This window comes from Sarcophilus harrisii, chromosome 1 (genome assembly GCF_902635505.1).
Source record: "Sarcophilus harrisii chromosome 1, mSarHar1.11, whole genome shotgun sequence".
Classification (NCBI taxonomy): Eukaryota; Metazoa; Chordata; class Mammalia; order Dasyuromorphia; family Dasyuridae; genus Sarcophilus; species Sarcophilus harrisii.
The window spans coordinates 63,193,571-63,214,154 of record NC_045426.1 but is presented as its reverse complement, the minus strand read 5'-3'; the positions used below and the strand labels follow the sequence as shown (position 1 = coordinate 63,214,154).

Genomic DNA, 20,584 nt, shown 5'->3' with positions numbered 1-20,584 from the left:
CTATTTCCCCAAGCATCTTTCAAAGACTGTAAGTTCCAAAGCCATTTGATATTGGAAGAAAGTTTCTTCATTGTGTATTTCCTATACTATTTACAATCAAAAACATGGATAATGAGGCTTTCAATGGCAATAATAGTGGAACTCCACCACATTTGAACTTCATTACTTAAATAAATGTGGGGAAGTGACAATGACTTTTAAAAGTAAGTCAGTAAGATTAGCTGAACTTGGTAAAACACATATAGAATAATCAGGGTAGGGATTGATTTTTCAAGACAAAAGAGGGGGAAAATTCCCCTAACTTGAAAAAGATCAGCTAAATGCTTTTACAGTGAGAAAAAAAGTAGCCAAAAAGCATCATTAAGAACCAACTTACATATTTTACTTTTCATCTCTTAAATGTATGAAAATGTCTGTGAATACATCAAGGGTATTGTCAATGAAATATGAGAAAGGAACAACAATTACATGTTCAGATTATTTTGCTCAATAGACCAACACCTACAGTATAATTGAATTGAGTTAGAGATTATATGAGATCCCATTGCATCCGTTATTAGTTTTAAGAATTAGATTCAGAAAAAAATGCATCTTTTAAAGCTATTCCAAAATAAGATTTCTCCTACACATGTAATAACCTTGTCTAAGATTATAGGGTGACAGATGCACCAATAAATATAGGTAGTGACCCGCAAGATAAGATGGAGAATATTAGGAGACAATCAGTCATTCATCCAGCAAACTTTTATTAAGCTCCAGTTTTGTATCATGCTTTCCACTTTGCATTTTTGCCATTATGATGGAAAGAATCTTTTACAAAATTCAAGCAACAATTTGTAATTGATGGTGAGGTTGTCTATATATTCCTAGTTACAGATAACTAGGTACTACTTGTTGCAGCAAAGCCTCATTGTAAAAGTTATTAAAATATGAAAGCGATTGGTCTAACTATTCCCAATAGAAGAATACAGTGAATGAAAAAAAAATGTATTTTGTCAATACTTTGAAATGCATCCATACTCTGGAACCCACTCATGGAGTCAGTCCATTGATATAAATATATCTTGAAGAGGCATTGCAAACAGATAATGAGCTAAAACTCAATCAGTATGGAACTAGACTGGAATGTATTTGGGAAACTGCAGTGTTTTTAATGATGTTCAGATTCCTCAAAAACCCACTTTCCTTAATAACAGTTTTTCTTCCAGTTACAGGATATGGTTGAGAATTATGAAATACTGCTGTCTCTAAGTCAAAATTCCAAATAATCCCAAATAATACAAAAATGACTGCACAGTAGAAGTAACATAAATAAAATAATATATAATTATAATATAATAATAAAATAAAAAGAATTGTCATAAATGACACATCAAATGCAGGGACTCACAATGTTAAGGTTATAGGTGAACACAAATAATTGACAATCCTTAGGGAAAAGAAATAGAGGAAAGACTACCAAATATTAAGTGGGAATGGGTGGGTCTTTGGAAGGCTTATAGAAAAGACATTTACAAGAAATGTATATGATGAAAAGATATGGAGAGACTGCTTTTTATTTCAATCCTTGTATTAAATGCCTGCTTTGATAATAGCACAGACTGTTCAAAAGTGTGACAAGGCAATGTTATGGTTTTAAGCTCACAGATTCTTTCTGTTCTCTTTGCACTTGACTTCCATTGTATTCTCAGTTGAAATTCACTCAAAGCTATTCATTCAGATTGGTCCTTCAGCCTGAAGATATGGTCCAAAGATGCTTTATTACATCATTCAGAATCTGAGGCATGTCCATTAGAAAGGCAGTGAGCATAGAGGGCTCTCTAAAAAAAAAAAAAAAAAAAAAAAGCCAAATTTAGCTTTTTCTACTAACTTTCTTGTGGATAATGAGGAAAATATCTAAGTTTCTGCCTACATGCGTCTGTCTCTTTCCTGTTTGTTTATTTGAGCTTGATACATAACTAGTCCCAATTCATGTAGAAAAAACCCTTATGGGAAGAGAGGGCAACTAGAAAATTAACATATCTTGTGGAGTATTGTTTCCTTTCCCTGTTTTTTCCTTAGAAAACTAATCAATATGAAACTCATCCTGTGAAGACTTCTCATATAGAAATAAGAATAGGAAAGGATTTTTATTAATATAATTTGTAATTCTTATAGTATTGACTGACTTTGTTTTCATTATACCCATAGTTCTACATACTGGAAAAAGGTGGTTCATTATATGTCCAGTAGCAGAAAACCCGACAGCAGAGGTCCCTGAATCTTCTCCCCCTCCTCTTTTGTGTCCCCAGCAGCCTGAAGGATATCAAGGTAGGGAAATAAGAAATTAGATCCTTCTTAACATTTCTAAATTCAGGGATCCTATTCACGTAACTGGACAGAGAACTACTTTTTCTCCTTTTTGCAGCTGAAGACATCGTAGAAAGGTTGTGCTATGATGAGATTTCTTGGCTTCATTTCATTTTCCCTTTTCTTTTCTATGTTCTATAGGTTACTGTACATTTCTTTGTTTACGTTCTCTGTGTAATGGTACCCACAGAGAGGTGGCCCTCTCCTGAATAATGTAGAAGGAACCCCTCCTTTGGGTGTTAGGTTAGATGACATAACCTTGAAAATACCTTCTGAATATTTTGAGTAATTTTATCTTATTTTGGGACATTTGGGGAGAAGGTTTATTTTAGAGCTTGAATTTTGCTCTTTCTACTTAGAGAGATCCCAGAAAAGCTGTATACAAAGCATGAGTTGTATATTAAGCCAAAATTTCTAATTAACTTCTATCATAATATCCATTTTCAGAATAAATAACTAACACTTAAGAAAAACTATCCTTCAAACTCCTAATTTTCCATTAAAGAATTCCTTTGCCTTTATCAGTGCCAAATCTCCTGTGTTAAATTCTCAATCCTTGTTAGGAAGGTTAATCTAAAGGACTGCCTATTCATGAGAGCCCTTCAATTTAAGTTACACTTGCCTTACATAGTCCCTCTATAATGGTATCTACACTTTTTTCTTCTTTTTTAAACAAAAGATTATGTTTAAAGTGTTCCATACTTTTCAAATTACTTTCACATCTGTTAACTCATTTCACAATATCCTTGAAGAAAGTATAATAGATTTAGTACAGTTAGACCCATTTTAAAGGTTGAAATGATAATGATTGGCTCTGAGACCTCCCACAGCATAATTTAGTATAGGACTAGACCTATAATCCAGGCTTTGTAGCTCTAGTTTGGTTTTTTTTTTGGTTTGTTCTTAAATATTACACTCTGATTTCCATTGCAGAATAATAAAGTAAATAATAAATAATAGGGCTGCAAAGGATGAACTTTAGCCTATAGAAATTGTGACTAATAAAAGAACCTGTTCAAATGGAGAGTGACAAGCTAGAATTTGAACATGGGCCTTGATGTCAAATCCACTTTCCCATCCCCCCATTTTAACCAATTCATGGGCATACAGTTCTTCCTGCTTCTATGAGACTTGAAGGTTTAAACATCTGAGCTGCTTGGGGAGATTCAAATAAGATAATGGGTATAAAAGTGCTACAATTTAGAACTGAAAAGCCCTCAAAGGAATTCAGAACTGTGTCGGGCTGTTTAAAGGTTGCATTGAGTGAGTAACAGCCACAGAGCAAGGTTGCTGGTACAAGATGTTTTTATTTTCCATTCCAGAGCCAGAGCCTTGTGAGGACCTGCTGTTGCGGACAGAACCACCGAGCATCTCGGTTGGGGCCCAGCTTCCCATTCAAGCTGGTCTTGGTGACACTCACAGTGGGACGCCGACTCCGCTGGCACAGGCCTCCATACCGTTGGCTCTCTTGCCAAACGAGGCAGAAATAGTAGCTTCCGTGCTGCCAGAGCCAGCTCCGTGTGTCCTAGAGCCAGCTGTGAGCATGGGCCAGGGAGGGACTCCGGCTGAGCAGCCAATGCCAGCCCATGCCCACGGCTCCCAGAGCATGGAGCCTTGCGATCTCGCCCTTGGGAAGCCCACCAGCCCACCTGCACAAAAAGTGGACCAGGACATTTGTGGCCCCACCTTGGAAGTCACGTGCTGCCCGCAAGGACAGCGAGAGTCTGTTCTTGCTCTGTCCAGTTTGGCAGCGGAGCCAGGGACTCTCTCGGAACTTGTCCCAGAACCTCCAGCAGCACTCCCCGTAGTTCCCGGGCCCGAGACCAGCCAGCCAAGCGCGACTGCTCATCCCTTCCTCAGTCAAGTACTTCCTTCGGCTGTCGTGTCAGAACCGCTCGGTCTCAAAGCGTCCCAGCTTCCAAGCCCACCACAAGTCTCTGCTGCCCTGCCCCAGCAGCCAAGCCTCCCTAGCCAGGCCCAGCCCGCAAGTGGCTCGGGCCTGGGAACCAGTCTCCCCCAGCCGCCATCTGCATTTGAATCTGATGGGGAAGGACCACCGAGGGTTGGCTTTGTGGACAACACAATTAAGAGTCTGGATGAGAAGCTGCGGAACCTACTCTACCAGGAGTATGTTCCCACTTCTTCTGCCTCAGCAGGCACCCCTCTGGAGCAATGTGACAGCGAATTTAGGCTGGAGCGATTGAGTGAAGACCTGCTTCCCACTCTTGCTCTGGCTTCCACCCTTGACTCCTACCCAGCTCCCAGCGGTACCGCCTCTGCTGCTGCTGAAAAACTGCCGTCATTCATCGCAGCAGATAGGTCCTCACACCATCCCCTAACTGGACAGGGGGTGAGTAAATGTGCCCTTAAATGAAAGAAGCCATCTGTGCAATGGCTCAGGGAGAGGGTGGCTCAGGGCACGACGAGAAAGACTATGTTATAGGGGAATTTCAAATAAAAGCCGAGGAATCTAGAGAATTAAGTGGGAGATGGGGGAGCAGCCACCCACATAGCTGAGACCTGCCAAGAGAGAATTTCCTGGCACTCCCTCCCAGTCTAATGACTCCCCCCCCTCCTACTTAGGCCCTACTATCTCACCCCCTTATTTTCTATAACAAATAATTCCCTGTTTGAAGGAGCATGAGTTAGTCAGTGTGTTCTTGAGTTAGAAATGGGATGTCAGATGTGTAAGCGAGATAGAGTTGAGTTGCTTGGTTCTGTACAAATCATTAACTTCCTCCTGTTCTTGAGCTCTTCAAATTATTAGACTGTTCTACCTAGGGGAAAAATAAGGAAGCGAGTCAAAGCCTCCAGAGACAAAGAAGAAAAAAGATGCATTGAGTTATTTTTTCCCAATAAAGGATATGAGGAAAGGCTATGAATGGTGTTATTTCTCTTTTGTTTTTTGTTTTTCTTGCTGAAGGTGGACACATCAAAAATGATACAGATGGGAGTCAGACCATCAGAAGTAGATGGTTCACCCAGAAGAGCAGGTAATTGGAAACAAATCCTGATCTAATTAGGAAACTTTCAGAGTTGTATGCTAACCTGCTTTATACTTCATCTTAACCCACTTTGGATTCTTGCTAGAGCTAAAGTCTAATAGACATGCAACTGCAATTATCTTGGGTTTATATAAATATTTTGAGTAAAATCTGGAATGATTGTACCAGGGCATATACAAAAATGAGCTCAATATGTATATATAAGCTGAATATTAAAAGTCACACTAGAAAACATTTAAAAGAGAACCCAGTCATAGTTGTAGCTTGTGAGAGAATTCTTAACCAAACAAGGGATGGGGGCAATCACAAAAAAACCTGAACAGATCATGAGCTTGAAAAGCTTTTGTATGAACAAAATCAATGCAAGTAGATAAGGTAAGCTGCCTACCAGGAAGATTTGGCAGGATGTAAACCTGAACATCTTCATGAAAAGCTCTGGTGTATTATTTTTCCCATGGGGGGAAAAATAAACTGTGGAAATCCTCTTTAGAAAAGAAACACTATAAAGTGTTAATTAAGCTTATCATCTTTTTAGATATTGCTGACAGAAATCTAAATGTCCCCATAATTGGTTATAAATGACTGTTAGAGTTAATTTCAGTCTCATTCCTATTTAAAAAGTTGAGGGGATAGAATCAGTAACACTAAAGGTAAAAAGTTTCCAAAGAATCTGGCTTTTTTTGAACAGATGAAGGAACAGTCATCAGGATGGAGGAAAGGTAATTAGACAAAAGCAGGACCAGATCAAAAAAATCTTTTTAAATACTAATGTTAAGGATGATTTTGCCATAAGCACCATCCTTAGATTTTGTGGCACTTATGGGGACTTTTCAATTTGACAAAATATTTCAGGTTTATCAAATTAGCTTACTATTTTAAGATGTTTCAGTTCATTCTTCCTGGACAATTAGTAATGGTAAGAAATGCCTTCATTAACTAGGAGCATCAGGGTGTATGGGCAACTGGCTTCTAATTCTTGGACTATAACCAACCTTTTTTGTGGATTTGCTTTGTTAGTCTCAGACATGTCATTGTACTGCTTAATTCTTTAGCAGCCGTGTCAGATGAGTAAGGCATACCCATGTTAGTCTATTTAGCATCAGTATTTCATGTGAACACCTGGCTTGGTTTATAAGCCATGCAGTCCTGTTATTAGAAATGACCTTTGCACCCTTGCTAAATGTTTTAGCCTAATAGTAATGAGGGAACTCTTTTAATAACAGTTTTTATTTGTATAGGGCTTTGAGTGCCCTTTGAGGCACTTTATCTGATTTGATTTTAACTATATAGTAAGATAGAATATTCCTGCTTTTTAATGAGAAAGCTAAAATACAGGGATTTAATGATCATATTTCAAGTCAATAGAGGATCTAGAGCTAAAATATAGTGACCTAACTCTTCAGGATTTCTGGTCCTTTCTTTCCAATTTGCTTCTGCCCTGTTCAGATCAGCTTCCTTATTGTTCCCTTTATTCTTTCTTAGTTTTTATCATTGTCATAGTCATCAAATTTCTTTTGTTGTGGTTGTCCAGTCATTTTTCAGTCATGTTATTTCAAGTTTTCTTGAGAAAGATAGTGATACGCCATTGCTTTCTCCAATGCCAAAAGTGTATGTGATACAAAAACTATTTAAAAATAAAAGTATTTTCTGTATGTCAGTGACTGTGTTGGGCGCTAAGCATATAAATACATAAGTCTCTGCCTTTAGGGAGTTTACATTTTGGGATGGGGTGAGGTGGCAGAAGGGGGAGAAAAAAGAGGTAGGAATGTGTTGGGATCCATGCATCACATTGAATTAAAATTTAGAAAAATAAATACAAGGTTATTTTTGGGAGGAGACAGAGCAAACAATTGGGGGAATCAGGAAAGAATTGAGCTAACACTTGAAAGGTAGATTAAGGAAATGGAATTGCATTCCAAGTGGAAGACAGAATGTCAGAGATGGAGAAAAAGCTTGGAGATCAGTTTGGCTGGAATATGACATATGTAAGAGAAAATATAGTGTATAGTCAACCTGAAAAGATATGGACTCTATAAAATAGTTTACAAAATTTAATAAAAACTTAAGCTCCATCTTTATGAAAGTTTAATTTAATAAAAACTTAAGCTGTAGCTTTATGAAAATTGTGGTATATTAATTTTTAGTTCAATTAGAAAGGCACACAGATTACTAGTTTTGCTTAATGGTAATTGATTTGTTTTAACTATATTAAAAGAAAGTTTTATATCCAGCTGCTTTATATTTTTATATGTAGAGGTACTTTCTAGTTAACCCAAATATTTCCAATTGCATGATTGAACTATAAACATCATTTTCTCCCTTATTATACATTCTAAGTAACTTTTTTTAAAATTTATTTAGTGGCGTCATCTCTCAGCGACACGTTAAGTTCCCATGGTTGCTTAACATCCATCTCAAGCACAACACCAAACCTTCAGGTAACAAAACTTGACAGTCTTGTTCATGGGATTTGCTCAATTTTTGAATTGAATCTCCTCATTTCTGTGTTTGTTTTTTTCTTCTCTTAAGGGCATCCCTCCTTCAGTTGTCAGAGAACATCTGGAGACTTCAAAAAGGGATGATCAAATTGAGCCTGAAATCTTAGTTAAGCCCATGGAGAGTTTGACACAGACACTTGCAGCAGATGGAGGGATAAATAACCTTCAGAAGCACAGTTCTCTTGATTCTGATTCCCTTCAAAAGCAGATAGAAAAGGATGACATCGGCACACCAGCCAAAACGATTGGCAGATTTTCCGTCATCAGCACCCAAGATGAATTAACTCTGGCATCGCCCCAGTGCTTAAGGTACTCTGCACCTCCCGATGTCTACCTGGATGAGCTTCCTTCCAGCCCTGACTTGAAGATGGCTGTCCGGCGTGTGCAGACAGCTTCTTCAATTGAAGTTGGAATGGGTGAGCCCATTTCTAGTGATTCGGGAGACGAATGCCTGAGAAGAAAGCCTTCCATCCAGAAGCAGTCCTCTCTGCCCAGCAGCAGCACAGCCAGTGACTTCATGAAGAAAGCAGCAGCAGCCCTCTTATACCGATCAGGAAAGACGGGCTCCCTGGGCTCAGATTCTCCCAGTAAAAGTCAAGGGATGAAGATCCCAACCATTAGTGTGACCTCTTTCCATTCCCAGTCCTCCTATGTGAGCAGTGACAATGACTCCGAGTTTGAAGATGCTGACATTAAAAAGGAGCTGCAAAGTTTGAGAGAGAAGTAGGTGTTGTCCCCGTTGTGACAGCTGTTTGTATGTGGTACCAGGGGGCATGAAGGAAGATCGTTGCAGTGTGGGTCAAAGTCCAAACCAGTTATAATCTTTATTATGTCCAGCTGACAATCATTTGGGAATGAAAAAAGTCATAAAAATTTGCAAATATATACCTATAAACTAAGAGTACCTATAATAAAATAGAATACCTATATAATATAGGTAAACCCACATAATACCTATAATTACCTATAGATAAATTTATATAATACCTATCTATATAAAACTTATTTAATATAATACCTATATAAATTAGAATACCAATAAACTAAGTGCTCCCCTCCTCCTTGTCTACCCACCTTATAATAAGTTCCTTATACTGCATGTGTAGGGTTCAGACAGGTGAAGGAGAAATGAGAAGCCATTTGGGGTAGAATAGGGTGAAATATGATGAACTCAGCCAGGAAACAGGTATAGGGTGGAGAGGTGAGAGATATCATTAAAAAGAAACTAGTATAATGTATGCAGTAGAAAGCCATTTTAATTTGTAGAACAAGGAAACATACTTGATATATATATATATATATATATATATATATATATATAACCTACAAGAAAGAAACCCTAGGCAACTATCTTCTATTAACCAAGACACTCTGAAGCAAAAATTAAGATCAGCAAAGTCCAACTCTTTTTGTACAGCAAAATAACTGTTTGGACATGTATACTTATATTGTATTTAGGGGACTTTTGAAGAAAGAAATAATATGACAATGTAGATACAGAAAATTGAAGAAAAGAACCGAACAAAAGACTAACTACAGAAGCGAGAATAATATTTGTACCAAGAATAGAAAGGGAATAGTTCAGAAAGGAAACTAATTTTTAGGGCACTTTAGATCATGAGTTTGGGAGTGCTAATGGGGTATAACTGCAAGATATGTCATTCTGACAATTAGAAGTAGGAGACTGCAGAGTAAGTAAAAGGCTAGGACTTGAGGTAAAGAGTTGTAAATCATTTTCTTAGAGGTGATAGAAAGTAGGAGTGATGATAGATATAGTCACAAAAGAAAGAAATTTACAGAGAAGAATAGATATAAATGACAAAAACTTTGGAGAATATCAATTTTAAAATTATGCCAACTTAATATAGGTTTCACACTAGAACTATTTTGAATATAACTGAAGTTCATCTTTTATTAAACAGTCCATGGGAAAACCTATGTAAATAAGAGTAATCATCTTTGGAATATTGCACTCGTATAAGAAGAGGATTCATTGCAAAACACTGCTTTCTCAAGCTTGGAGGGAAATCCTAAAAATGATCTTGCTTGGGTTTTGTTTTGTTTTTTTTTAAGGAAGAAGAATTTGAAAAACTTATAGAATATATAGAACATATTTTTAAATGACCTTGAGCTTGCAAACATCAATCTTGTTTTTCATTTTCAACTAAGAAAAAACCCCAATTTCTCCAAAGTAGACAAAATAAGCTTCATTTTGTTTTAAAATTTAACTCCACTTTTTGCCATATCCACAGAAAAATGATGGGGTGTGCTGGAGAGTTAAAACAGTCCCACAAAAGATCTAGGTACAGGAAAAAAGAATTACATCATTCCCTACAGCCACTAATGCATGTGTTGCATAATACGTACAACATTTTTGTGTAGTGGACAAGCCTCAAATTTTTACAGTGGAGACTATATTGTCAGTCAGATGACAAATATTCTGTGTTTATATCCAAATTGGCATTTTCTTAATAGCAATAAAATAAAGATGCTTGTGCTAGAGCTCCTTCAACTCTTTGCAAAAAAGTTCACTTTCTTGGCATTAATTATAGATTGGTGGACCCAAGATCTTTGATCTTTGATCTGTCAGTCATGTCAAGATAGAGCAAAACACAGAGCCCATCTGTTTTTAGTGTAGTGCTTTCCTGCCATTATTGTCTATAAAACTTCCATAAATCCTGGAAAGAATTGGATAGGAAAGAAATTTGGACATCAGCAGCTTAGTAGTTAGGCACTCCTTCCCTTTATGGTGTTGGCTGGGATGACGGTAACATTATAGTCATCAACTACAACTTAGGGCCTGGCTCCAATTTTTAAAAATAATTTCTACAATATTTTAAGTTTTCAAAATGCTTTTAATCAAGTCTCGATTCATTTTATTCTGTGAAATTCATATAAAGAAAAGCAGGTATGGATAAATAGTATAGATAAACTAAAATAAATGGCATCTCACTATTTAGTACCTGCACTTTTACCCCCAGATTATGAACTTGATTGATTTTTCCAAGTTTCCTTTCTATGTAAATTTGAACTCACCTCTTCTTTCTTTCATTTGGCCAAATTTGTTTAACCATGCCAGGAGAGCTATAGGGAATTCAGAAAGGATCCCTGATTTGGGGGGGAAGGATTGGGGAAGAAGGCAAATTCCTCTACTCAAGTAGATTTGTGGTTTTGGAGATGTAATAGAACTTCCTGAGAAATCCAGAGTCTTAAGTGACTTGTATAGAGACTTTCAACTAATAGTATTCAAATTCAGGTCTTTGTAACTCCATCTCCATAGTGCTACCTCTCATATGTATTTGTTCCCATTGTCAAGGATATCCCATTTTATTCTGCATCTAATAATTAGTAGATTTGAATGTGTTGGGCAGTATGTGTCCTGCAGTATGAATCCTATTTATTATGACTTCAAACTAATCAAAATGAGTTACTTTTTTAAAAAATATAATCCAAAATGGCAACAGCTAGGTGATGTGATAGTGTTGTGCCTGAAATCAGGAAGACTCATTTTCCTGAGTTCAAATCTGGCCTCAGACATTTAGTAGCTAGCTGAGTGACCCTGTTTGCCTCAGTTTCCTTATCTGTAAAAGAAGCTGAAAAAATATCAGACCACTCTGGTATCTTTGACAAGAAAATCCCAAATGAGCTCATGAAGAATCAGTTACAATTGAAACAATCAAATAAACCACAGATCCAAATCAGCACTTTTACAATGCACTACATTTAAATTGCCACCATATATTCCTTTGATGATGTATTTCTGATCTGATAGTTGCATCCAAAAATTGAGATCAATTCTTAAAGAAAAAAAACTTTAAGAATTTGATTAGTTGCTAGCAGGTTTTAAATGTAGCTGAAACTTGCTTTTTTAGTTTCATTAATTTTGAGTCACTAAACTTGGAAGATGTAAAGTGTGTAACAACAGTAGTTTGGGGTAGAGGGAAAAGCCAGGTACTTGGAGGAGACCGGGAACCTTTTTGTTGTTGTTGTTTTTAAACAAAATTGATGAGAAAACTTAATCTTTCCTTCTTCCTCTTTCTCTCCTTTTCTTTTTCCCTATTTTTCACATCAGACACCTGAAAGAGATCTCAGAACTGCAAACTCAGCAAAAGAACGAAATAGAAGCTTTGTACCTGCGACTAGGGAAGCCCTTACCTCCCAACGTGGGGTTCTTCCATACTGCTCCTCCCAGTGGTCGGAGAAGAAGGACAAGCAAAAATAAATTAAAAGCTGGGAAGCTGTTAAATCCGCTGGTGCAGCAGTTAAAGAGTGTGGCATCCAATACAAGTAGGCAAATAGTTTCCCTTCATGAAGAATTTGAGAGTTTAACATTTGTTAAATTTGTGATTGGTGTAGAGAGTGATGTGGCCTTAGCTCGCACTTCCCTCCATATTCTTTGGCTCTGCACTAGGCCATGGATACTGCATTCTCCATTGTGTCCTGTGACAGAAGAGTGGAAAATGCTGTTGGAGGTTATGTTTCCTAGCAGGATTTTCAAAATTTTTTGTTGTTGTTGTTGTTATTGTGGTAGTTGTTTCCTTTTCATTGAAAACGTCACAATGGAGGAGTAGGATACAAGTAAGTAGAGAGGAGACACAAATTCTGTTCTCTTGGACCACTGAAGCAGCCCCAGTTATGAACAGACACATTTTCTCTTTGTTGCAAAAATTCTGGCCCAAATTAGGGCTGTGGAATGGGTGGGCTTACTGAAGTGGGAAAGCACCAAAGCTAGTTTCTGAGCCTGGATCCAGGGTGGTGGAAAGCAGGTGGTGGTGGTGTTTTCCTATAATCACTGTGTATAAACCCTTGAATTAATTAGTAAACAGAGCATTTAAGCACCTACTAAAAGCCAGGCACTACTTAAAAGAAGGTTACATTTTCATGATTTAATGATGGTGATGTTAAGAAGACTGATCCTTATCATAAGATCTAAATATCCCACTGTGAGTCCTGATGTTCCTAAGTTTTACCAGTGATTAGAGTTTAGTTTTCTCTGATCAATAAAAAAAAAAGAAACATGATTAGCAGCTGCTGAAATATTGTCATCATGAACTACAAGAACTGAATTTGGTGATGGTTTTGCTTTATTTTTACTTTTTCTTCTCTAATAATAACGCTTAATACGTAGGTGGAATTGAATTAGGAAAGGAAGGAGGGAAGGAAAGGGGAGAGAGGGTGGGAGGAGAGAAGAGAGGAAAAAAGGGGAGAAAAAAGAGAAAGAAGGAAGGAAAGACAGAGAGATGGATTGGCAGATAAATAGATAAACATATATAGACAGATAGGCAGGCAGATAGGTAGATAGACATAGATCAATAGACAGGTAGATCGCTCAGTTGATAATAGAAAGATCCATTGATGGATGGATGGATAGATAGATAGTTAGGAGTTACATTTGGCCCTAAGAGGGATGATGTGAGCAAATTTCTCCTGCTACTGCTGACCAGTCTACATTCAGGATTGCGTTCCATAGCAAGGAGGCTTCAGGAAGCTCATAAGGTCTGTGTGGAGAATGTGGCAGGTGTAAGTCTAGGAAGATCCCAAAGCATCTGGAAGGAAAGCTGTGTCTTTACTTTTAATATTCCTTATATCTTTTTACCCATTTCCCCTCCGAATAAATTCATTTGCATTTCAAATTGTGGTCCATCTAACAAAAGACCAATTCTAGGGAGAAAGCAGTGTACACGCTTAGCCTTCCATCTCCAGAGTTAGAGAGCTCCCAGCCTATGTGAACGGCACCTGACTTTCCTAGCACAATGCTGTAAACTAATCATGTATTTTCACGCTAAGATGTTTTTCCCGCTTTCTCCTCATGACACTCCCACAGGGCAGGTGGTATGGTGGGTATATCTCCAGCACCAGAGCAGCCCGCCAGGCCCGCAGGGCTGGGGGGTCTGCCCGGGCCGGCCCTCTGCGAGGGGGCCGCAGGAGGAGGAGCACGCTCAGGCCCCGCCCCTGCTCTAGCTGTCTCATAGTGCCTTTTGCCCCTTTTTTCCCCGCCATAGGTAACTTGTCAGACTGCAGAGGCTCTCCCTCTAAAGACTCCGCTAAAGCGCGGCCTGGTTCCACCGCAGTCACTTCCTCAGCTTCAGGCACGTTCGGAAAGGCAGTGCAGACCCAGCAGCCCTGCTCTGTTAAAGCCTCCCTGTCTTCTGACATCTGCTCCGGCTTAGCCAGTGAAGGAGGCGGAGCTCAAGGCCAAGGTGATTCGCGGCTTGACCCTCTTCCGGCATGTACGAGGAGGGCAGCGGGGTTGCTGGGCAGTCTCCTGCTAACCCGGAGGAGAACCAGAGCCTCTCCTGCCCCCGCTGCTTTCTCCCTCCCCTAGACACTCCAGGCTTTGCCTCGGGCTCACAGAGCAGCTAAATGAGCATAGAGTCCTGGCGGGGGGGAGGGGTGTTGTGGCCCAGCCGGAGACCGGCTTCCTGCGGAGATGGCTTGGCTGAGACCGCACAGGCTTACCTGAGGGAACTTAGACGGGCTAGCTCTCCATTCTGTGCTCCTTGCTCTGGTCCCGGATCCTTTTACTTACAATCACCCCAACGGTGGAGCCGAGAACTCCCCCAGGGATGCTCAGCTCCCTCGTCCTCCTGCAGTAGAAGTAGTTGGGAAGGAGAGCCACGGCCTAGAGCGCAAGACTTCAGTGAGGGGTGGGCTCACTTCTTACCTGCTGCTGAAATGGGGATTAAAAAAAAAAATTATTTTAAAATCGCTGCATTTGCTCTGATGGTGGCCGCGTCACACTCCTGAAGTGGGCTCGCCTTCGGGGTACCCAGCTCCTTAGATTCCCGGCTCTTACCTCACCGTATAGATTGAAAAACTCTCATGACAATTACTACGCAGTGCCAAAGCTAATGCATCCCTCTCTGGCCTAGTCTCTGAGAGTTGTGTCTTCTCTTCGTGGCTGTCACATCCTTTTTTGATTAACTTACTCCTCCTTGGCTAGGCTAGAATGGAGCTGTGGATGATTAACTAACAAGAGCTGATTTGACTGATGGTATAGGACATCGAATCACAGCTATTTGTACTTTATAAGTGTCTCTTTGTTTTCTTCCCTTTATATTCATTTGCAGGCTGGACGGTTTACCATCAAACGTCTGAGAGAGTGACCTATAAATCTAGTAGCAAACCTCGTACCAGATTCCTCAGTGGACCTGTGTCTTTGTCCATCTGTTTGTATTGGTTCTTTTTGTATTTTATCACTCCTCATCTCTTACTTTTCCCTTTCCCCTTTTCTGAGCTCATCAGTATCTTGGATATGTTTGGCAGGATGCCTTCTTTCCCCATCCACTCCCCTTCTCCCCCTGCCCTCACTCCCACCCTTCCCATCAGAATCATCTTTTTTAGTTATCACACACACACATACACACAAACATTCCCTCCCTCCCTTTTTTTTTTTCTTTGCTTTCCTTTTTTAAAACCAGTCATCATCAACCACTCATTATTTTTTTATTTCTCACAGAAAGCTTTTGTGCACCACTTTTGGCTCATGCCCGGGTACCAAAAGCATGTGTGGAAGATCTCATCCCTAACTCGTAGCCTTGTGGTAAACTGTTGTATCTCAGACATACCAAGGCACTCAGTATTTTGTGGATTTTTTTTTTATGTTGGAAGTAATTTTTTCAGTTGCAATGTGGCAAATATACATGTCTGCTGTCCCCAGTTCCAGCGACAACAAAAAGAAAAACCCAACCTTCTGTAGACGCATGGTCTCTTTCACACATGTTTGGACTATGAAGACATGCATGTAGCAAGCCGATACAATTCTAGAAGGTCACTGAAGGGTATAACTTCTCTAAAAGGGCTGTATTAAAACAATATACAGTACTGTTTATATCTACTGTTTCCCCCTGCTCCCTGCATGTGGAAATGCTGTTAAAACAGTGCTCCAGCTAGTACTTTCCAATTCATTTTTCTAGGTGGTATTTTTCTACCTAGATCTCAAATACTTGATTTCCCAACCACCCCTTTTCTTCCTGTTCCCCTTTCCCTTTTCTTCCCTCTCCCCCTAAATTAAAATTTTCAATTGAATGATATGGGGATTCCTCCAAAGGCAACAAACACATTCCTCTTCCTTCCTCCTCTTCTCAAGTCATCTAGCTGGAGCACTTAACATGTTGTATTTTCTTATATAACCTCATGTGACCTCAGAGATGAAGTCAATTAGCAGTTCATCAAAGTTCTACGAAATAAAAATTATATCCAGATTTTCTTCAGATATTTTGAAATGTATTCTCAGATTCCAATAACTTCCATTTCAAATAACTGTGCACCTGTTTTAATCTTTTGACAAAGTGCATTTTATTTTTAGCTTCAAGAACAATTGGCCATTGAATCCAAAGTCATTGGGTTTGGGCTTTTTTAAAAAAGGAAAAATAAGTTTTTGGTTTTTTTTTTATTGGGCATTTATGCTGGTTGGGGGCATGTGAATTTTTACTTGTACAATAAAGATATATTGTACTGGTCAGGTACAAGAGGCCACTTGCACATGATACTTAGCTAATGTTCACAAATAGTAATTCTGTTAGAATAAAGTGTCCATTCCCATCAACTCCAGATTTCCCTCCCCCATTAGAGTTCTACATTGTTCATCATTATCGAGGTGAGACAGATCAAAGGCACAAGGACCACTCAGATAAACTCCAGCTCTTTTCTAAGTAAACTTCTCTTAACAGAACTTTCAAAATTCCCAACTTCATTCCGCTTCACTGACTACTGCTCCTTAACTTAGGATGTTGATGAACTTTGGATTTAGTTTGGTCTGGAATAGCCATATATTTTCTTTCATTTGAGTTTTAAAGGGTCTAGAGAGGAGAGATAAAGGAATGGTAGTCATTGTAGGAATTTTTAAATGAAGAGAACCTGTATCCCTCCCTTTCTCTCCCCCCAAACAAAAGCAACCCTTTGCACACTGGGCCAGTGTTTTACTCTTGATTGATTTTTGTAACAGGCCTCAGAGAGAAAATTGTATTCCAAAAAAGAGACATTTATTGTCCAATTATTGACATTTATAGTATTTGGGGGATGTTTCATTCAAAAATACAAACTATCTCAAATTTGCTACCCTTACCATTTCTGCATGAAAATGTCAATTCTGGGCAGATAGATTGCTGATGAGATATTTCAAATAGGTGGAGGATTTGAGTTAAGAGCAATTTGTGACTCCCTTCAGGATATGTTGAATATTTCAGGTTTGGAAGAAATGAAGGACTCACCTATAAGCATGCTTCTTAATTCCTGAAATCTTTTTTAAAGTAATGGAGCTAATAAACTATTAATAGGTTACGAGCAACATCTAAAAAGAAAGGCAGAGTATGGGCAAAGGAAATCAATTTATAAAACCAAATTTTTAGTGGAATCGATTATTTTCCCTGTTTTTCCTTTATCCCTTCTATAATCTTGCAAAGGGAGCTCATTAGACAAGAAACCAGACAAGGTAGGTGAGGGAGAAGAGGAAAAAACAATAGATAGTTTGCAATTATTAAATTATTAATATTATTTAAATTTTTAGGTTAACTCATGTTGACCATAGTGATGAGATTCCTAATGTTTAAGTGAGAATGTGATATTCATTAACCTGATATTCTACTAATTAGCCTTTGCTTTCTCTCATGTTCCTATTTAGTATTATGTATTATATTTGTAGCACTTAAGTTTAAATTTTAAGGTAATCGATACACTTAACCGAATATTTGAGGCAGCTAGATGGCGCAATGGATATATCAGAAAGACCTGAATTCAAATATAGTCTTTTACTAGTTATTTACTTACCAGGCCAAGTTATTTAACTTCTCTATGTCCCAATTTCCTCATCTTTAAAATGAGGGTACTTAAAACACCTACCTTGAAGGGTTTTTATGAGGATCAAGTAAGATAATGTGTAAAATGCTTTGCAAACTGCTATATAAATGCTAGTTGTTGTGGTGGTAGTTGCTAATATTTGCATAAGGTCAAGAGAGGCAGGGATAACTGCCCCCAATATCAGATGGTAATGCTGATGGAAGAGACATTGAGGCTTGACCATGATTGGCCATGGGGAGGGCGTTGACTAATCTTTGAATCCACTAGTAGTTTTTATTAAGGGAATGTCTATTTTTTTCTTACATGTGCATGTGCATGCCATATCAACCTTGATTCATGTCTTGTTCAATCATTCTTGTAGCAGTTGGAGAAAAATCAGAGGTGTTCTCTGAGGTACATTAGAGAGAAGGTTCCTGTATAAGGTAGGATGTTGGACTGGATGGCTGCTGTTTTCTTCCAATGCTAAGATTCTATATCTGGATTAGAGTCCAGAAACTAAACTCTGCAGTATACATTATGCTTATTCCAGACTTCTCGTTTTTACTTGACCCTGCCTTACTAATGATAATGAGTCTGTAGGTGTGGTCCTACAAGCTGAGAGTTTTTTTTCTTCCAAGGAACTTTTGCTGCCCAGTGAGGAAATCACCAACTCTTCTGTCTGTCAGGTGCTTCCACATAAATAAGTCTTTAATTAAGAGAAGGGAATCAGATGGGAGCATCTGGGAACTACACAAAGATACCATAAAAACGGAGATGGAGAATCAACAGCAAAAGCAAATGGGAATGAACTCAAGTGTTGTTAGTGAGACAGCTCTCACCCCAAGGTCAGGTGTCTAAAGCCATTTCCTGATATTTGAAGTTCAGCAACTTCACAGCTTTTACCAAGTGTGATGGACTCCTTTTGTTAGATTTGCTTGGCTAGCCTGAATTAAATACTGGAAAGAGCAAACCAGGATTCTCCTAAGCACAGACATTTCAGAACCTGTCCTGAAAAATGCAGGGAGAAGCATTTTGGATAAGCTCAGTGGGAGCTGGATTGTTGTTTTTTGTTTAATGGATTTTAAAATGAAGACAGGAAAATACAACCTGTAGATTATGGCATAGTGTTATTCCATAATAGATGTGACCCTATAGCTCTTGAAGTTTTGGAGGTTCAATTCATAAGTACATAGCTTACATGTAGAAATTGTATTAAGAATTTTAAATGTAATAATTTTTAAAATTAAAGAATTAACTCAAGGACTATAGTGTGTAATGTTCGGGCTAGCTTTCTGGAGGTCCTTCAGACGAGCCTTGGTCTCAGCAACTTAAACAACAGGAGAATGGTCAAAGATAGAATGTTTATCTTCCAGTCCTTCTTAGCCATATACCTTATTGTAATTATAGCATTACAGCATACTGATTATGTGTGAACTTAGAGAACCATTACATCACCATGCTAAGTACAAAGTATATATGTAAACTAGAGAACCATTATCTCATCAATTCCACTGAGTTAACACCTTGTTTCAAGTATACTGCTCCAGAGTTCTAGCCCTCTGCAATAGACCTCTTGGTACTAAGTGGACATGGTACTTCCAGGGCTTGGAGGCCAGGAGCACCTGTATATTTCACTTGTTATTCCTATTGCTCTCCACATGCTTCAGCAAACACTTCATTTTGCAAATATTTGAACGAATTGTGTTTGCTCAGAAATAAAATGATGAATGGCTGAAGGTCTTCACCTACTTTATAAAGCTGCCCTTCTGAATACACTATAACAATTTATCTGAAAATGTTTCTTTGGTTTTTGAATAATTGATACTTAAAGATTCCTCTTCATAGCAGTCATTTTATTTGGATAGCAGCTTTTTAAAAGTAATGAGACATAGTTGTCAGCATCCAAAAGGATAGAGGCTTTTATAAAAGCCAGTGATAGAGATTGGGAGAGAATATTCCCTGGCTAGTTAGCTTTTTAATTATGTCTTTAAGGTACAGATTGAATAAAAGTAGAACTCAGATTTTCTTGATTCATCTGTTTAGTCAGTAGGGTGTGGGAGGAAAAAGAAGAAAAAGAGAAAGAAATAAGCATTTCTATAGTACCTACTATTGTAAATATAGTAAATATATCTCATTTGATCCTCACGAACAACCCTGGGAGGAGCTCCATTTTATACTTAAAGAAACTGAGGCAGACAGAAGGCTAACACAACTAGTATCTGTGATTGGATTTGAAGTCAGGATTTTTTGACTCCAAGCCCAGGGCCCTTTGGCTCTGAACCATCAACTGCCTTCAAAAACTAAGAATCCCTACTTTATCTCTAACCAATCTGAACAATGCCAGATGAGGTTCTGTTAGCAAAAATTTCCTCAGTGCTCTGTATGGAGCATTCTCCATAGATATATTACATGGAGCCTTTTGTAACCAGTTGTTTTCTGGACTTACTAGTAGTAGTAGAGGTAACAATATTTTTCTCTGTTTTCTAGATAAAGAAGTGTCCCTAATACTTGGAAAATATATCCAAAATATCTGGGTCTTGTTTCTCTGCCTTTTACAATAATGGGGTGGCAACCTTCTGTTTTTGCCCAGCAAGAAAACTCCCTTTCCTGCTAATCTTATGAATAAAATAGGGAGGTTTGCAGTCCATAAGTCAGGGAATTATTTACTGAAGGTCCCCCCCCACCCCCCATCTGCAGAGTAATAATAATAATAATAAGATAATTATCCTTTTTAAAAAATCATTGACCAGAAGCCCAAAAAAAGGACCTTAAAGGTTTGGCAGTAATTATTTGCTGATCCTTCTAGCTCTTTGGGTACTCATTAGGAGGGAAATCTTTGTTTAAGACAGATGATGCTATGCTGAAGAAAAGGGATTTCCTTCTTTTTGAGATTGCTCAACCTAGCTCCTTCTGTTGCTGGCTGGAAAATGTCCCTTTTTGGGAAGGGGGGGGGTC

The 20,584-nt window shown here is 38.5% G+C and overlaps 1 protein-coding gene across 11 annotated transcripts in view; it reads left to right on the top strand.

Moving 5' to 3' along the window:
• WNK2 (WNK lysine deficient protein kinase 2) overlaps positions 1–20,584 on the top strand; it is a 229,488-nt gene that overhangs the window by 183,569 nt on the left and 25,335 nt on the right. For 7 of the 11 annotated variants that reach the window (XM_031956916.1, XM_031956903.1, XM_031956906.1 and 4 more), the window contains 8 exons: positions 2,191–2,310; positions 3,672–4,699; positions 5,273–5,342; positions 7,716–7,792; positions 7,884–8,575; positions 11,925–12,139; positions 13,855–14,052; positions 14,923–15,021. In XM_031956916.1, the coding sequence (XP_031812776.1) occupies positions 2,191–2,310; positions 3,672–4,699; positions 5,273–5,342; positions 7,716–7,792; positions 7,884–8,575; positions 11,925–12,139; positions 13,855–14,052; positions 14,923–15,021 (2,499 nt within the window). The remainder of the gene's footprint in view (positions 1–2,190; positions 2,311–3,671; positions 4,700–5,272; positions 5,343–7,715; positions 7,793–7,883; positions 8,576–11,924; positions 12,140–13,854; positions 14,053–14,922; positions 15,022–20,584) is intronic. The other 4 variants (XM_031956938.1, XM_031956927.1, XM_031956956.1 and 1 more) reach the window with 2 other exon arrangements.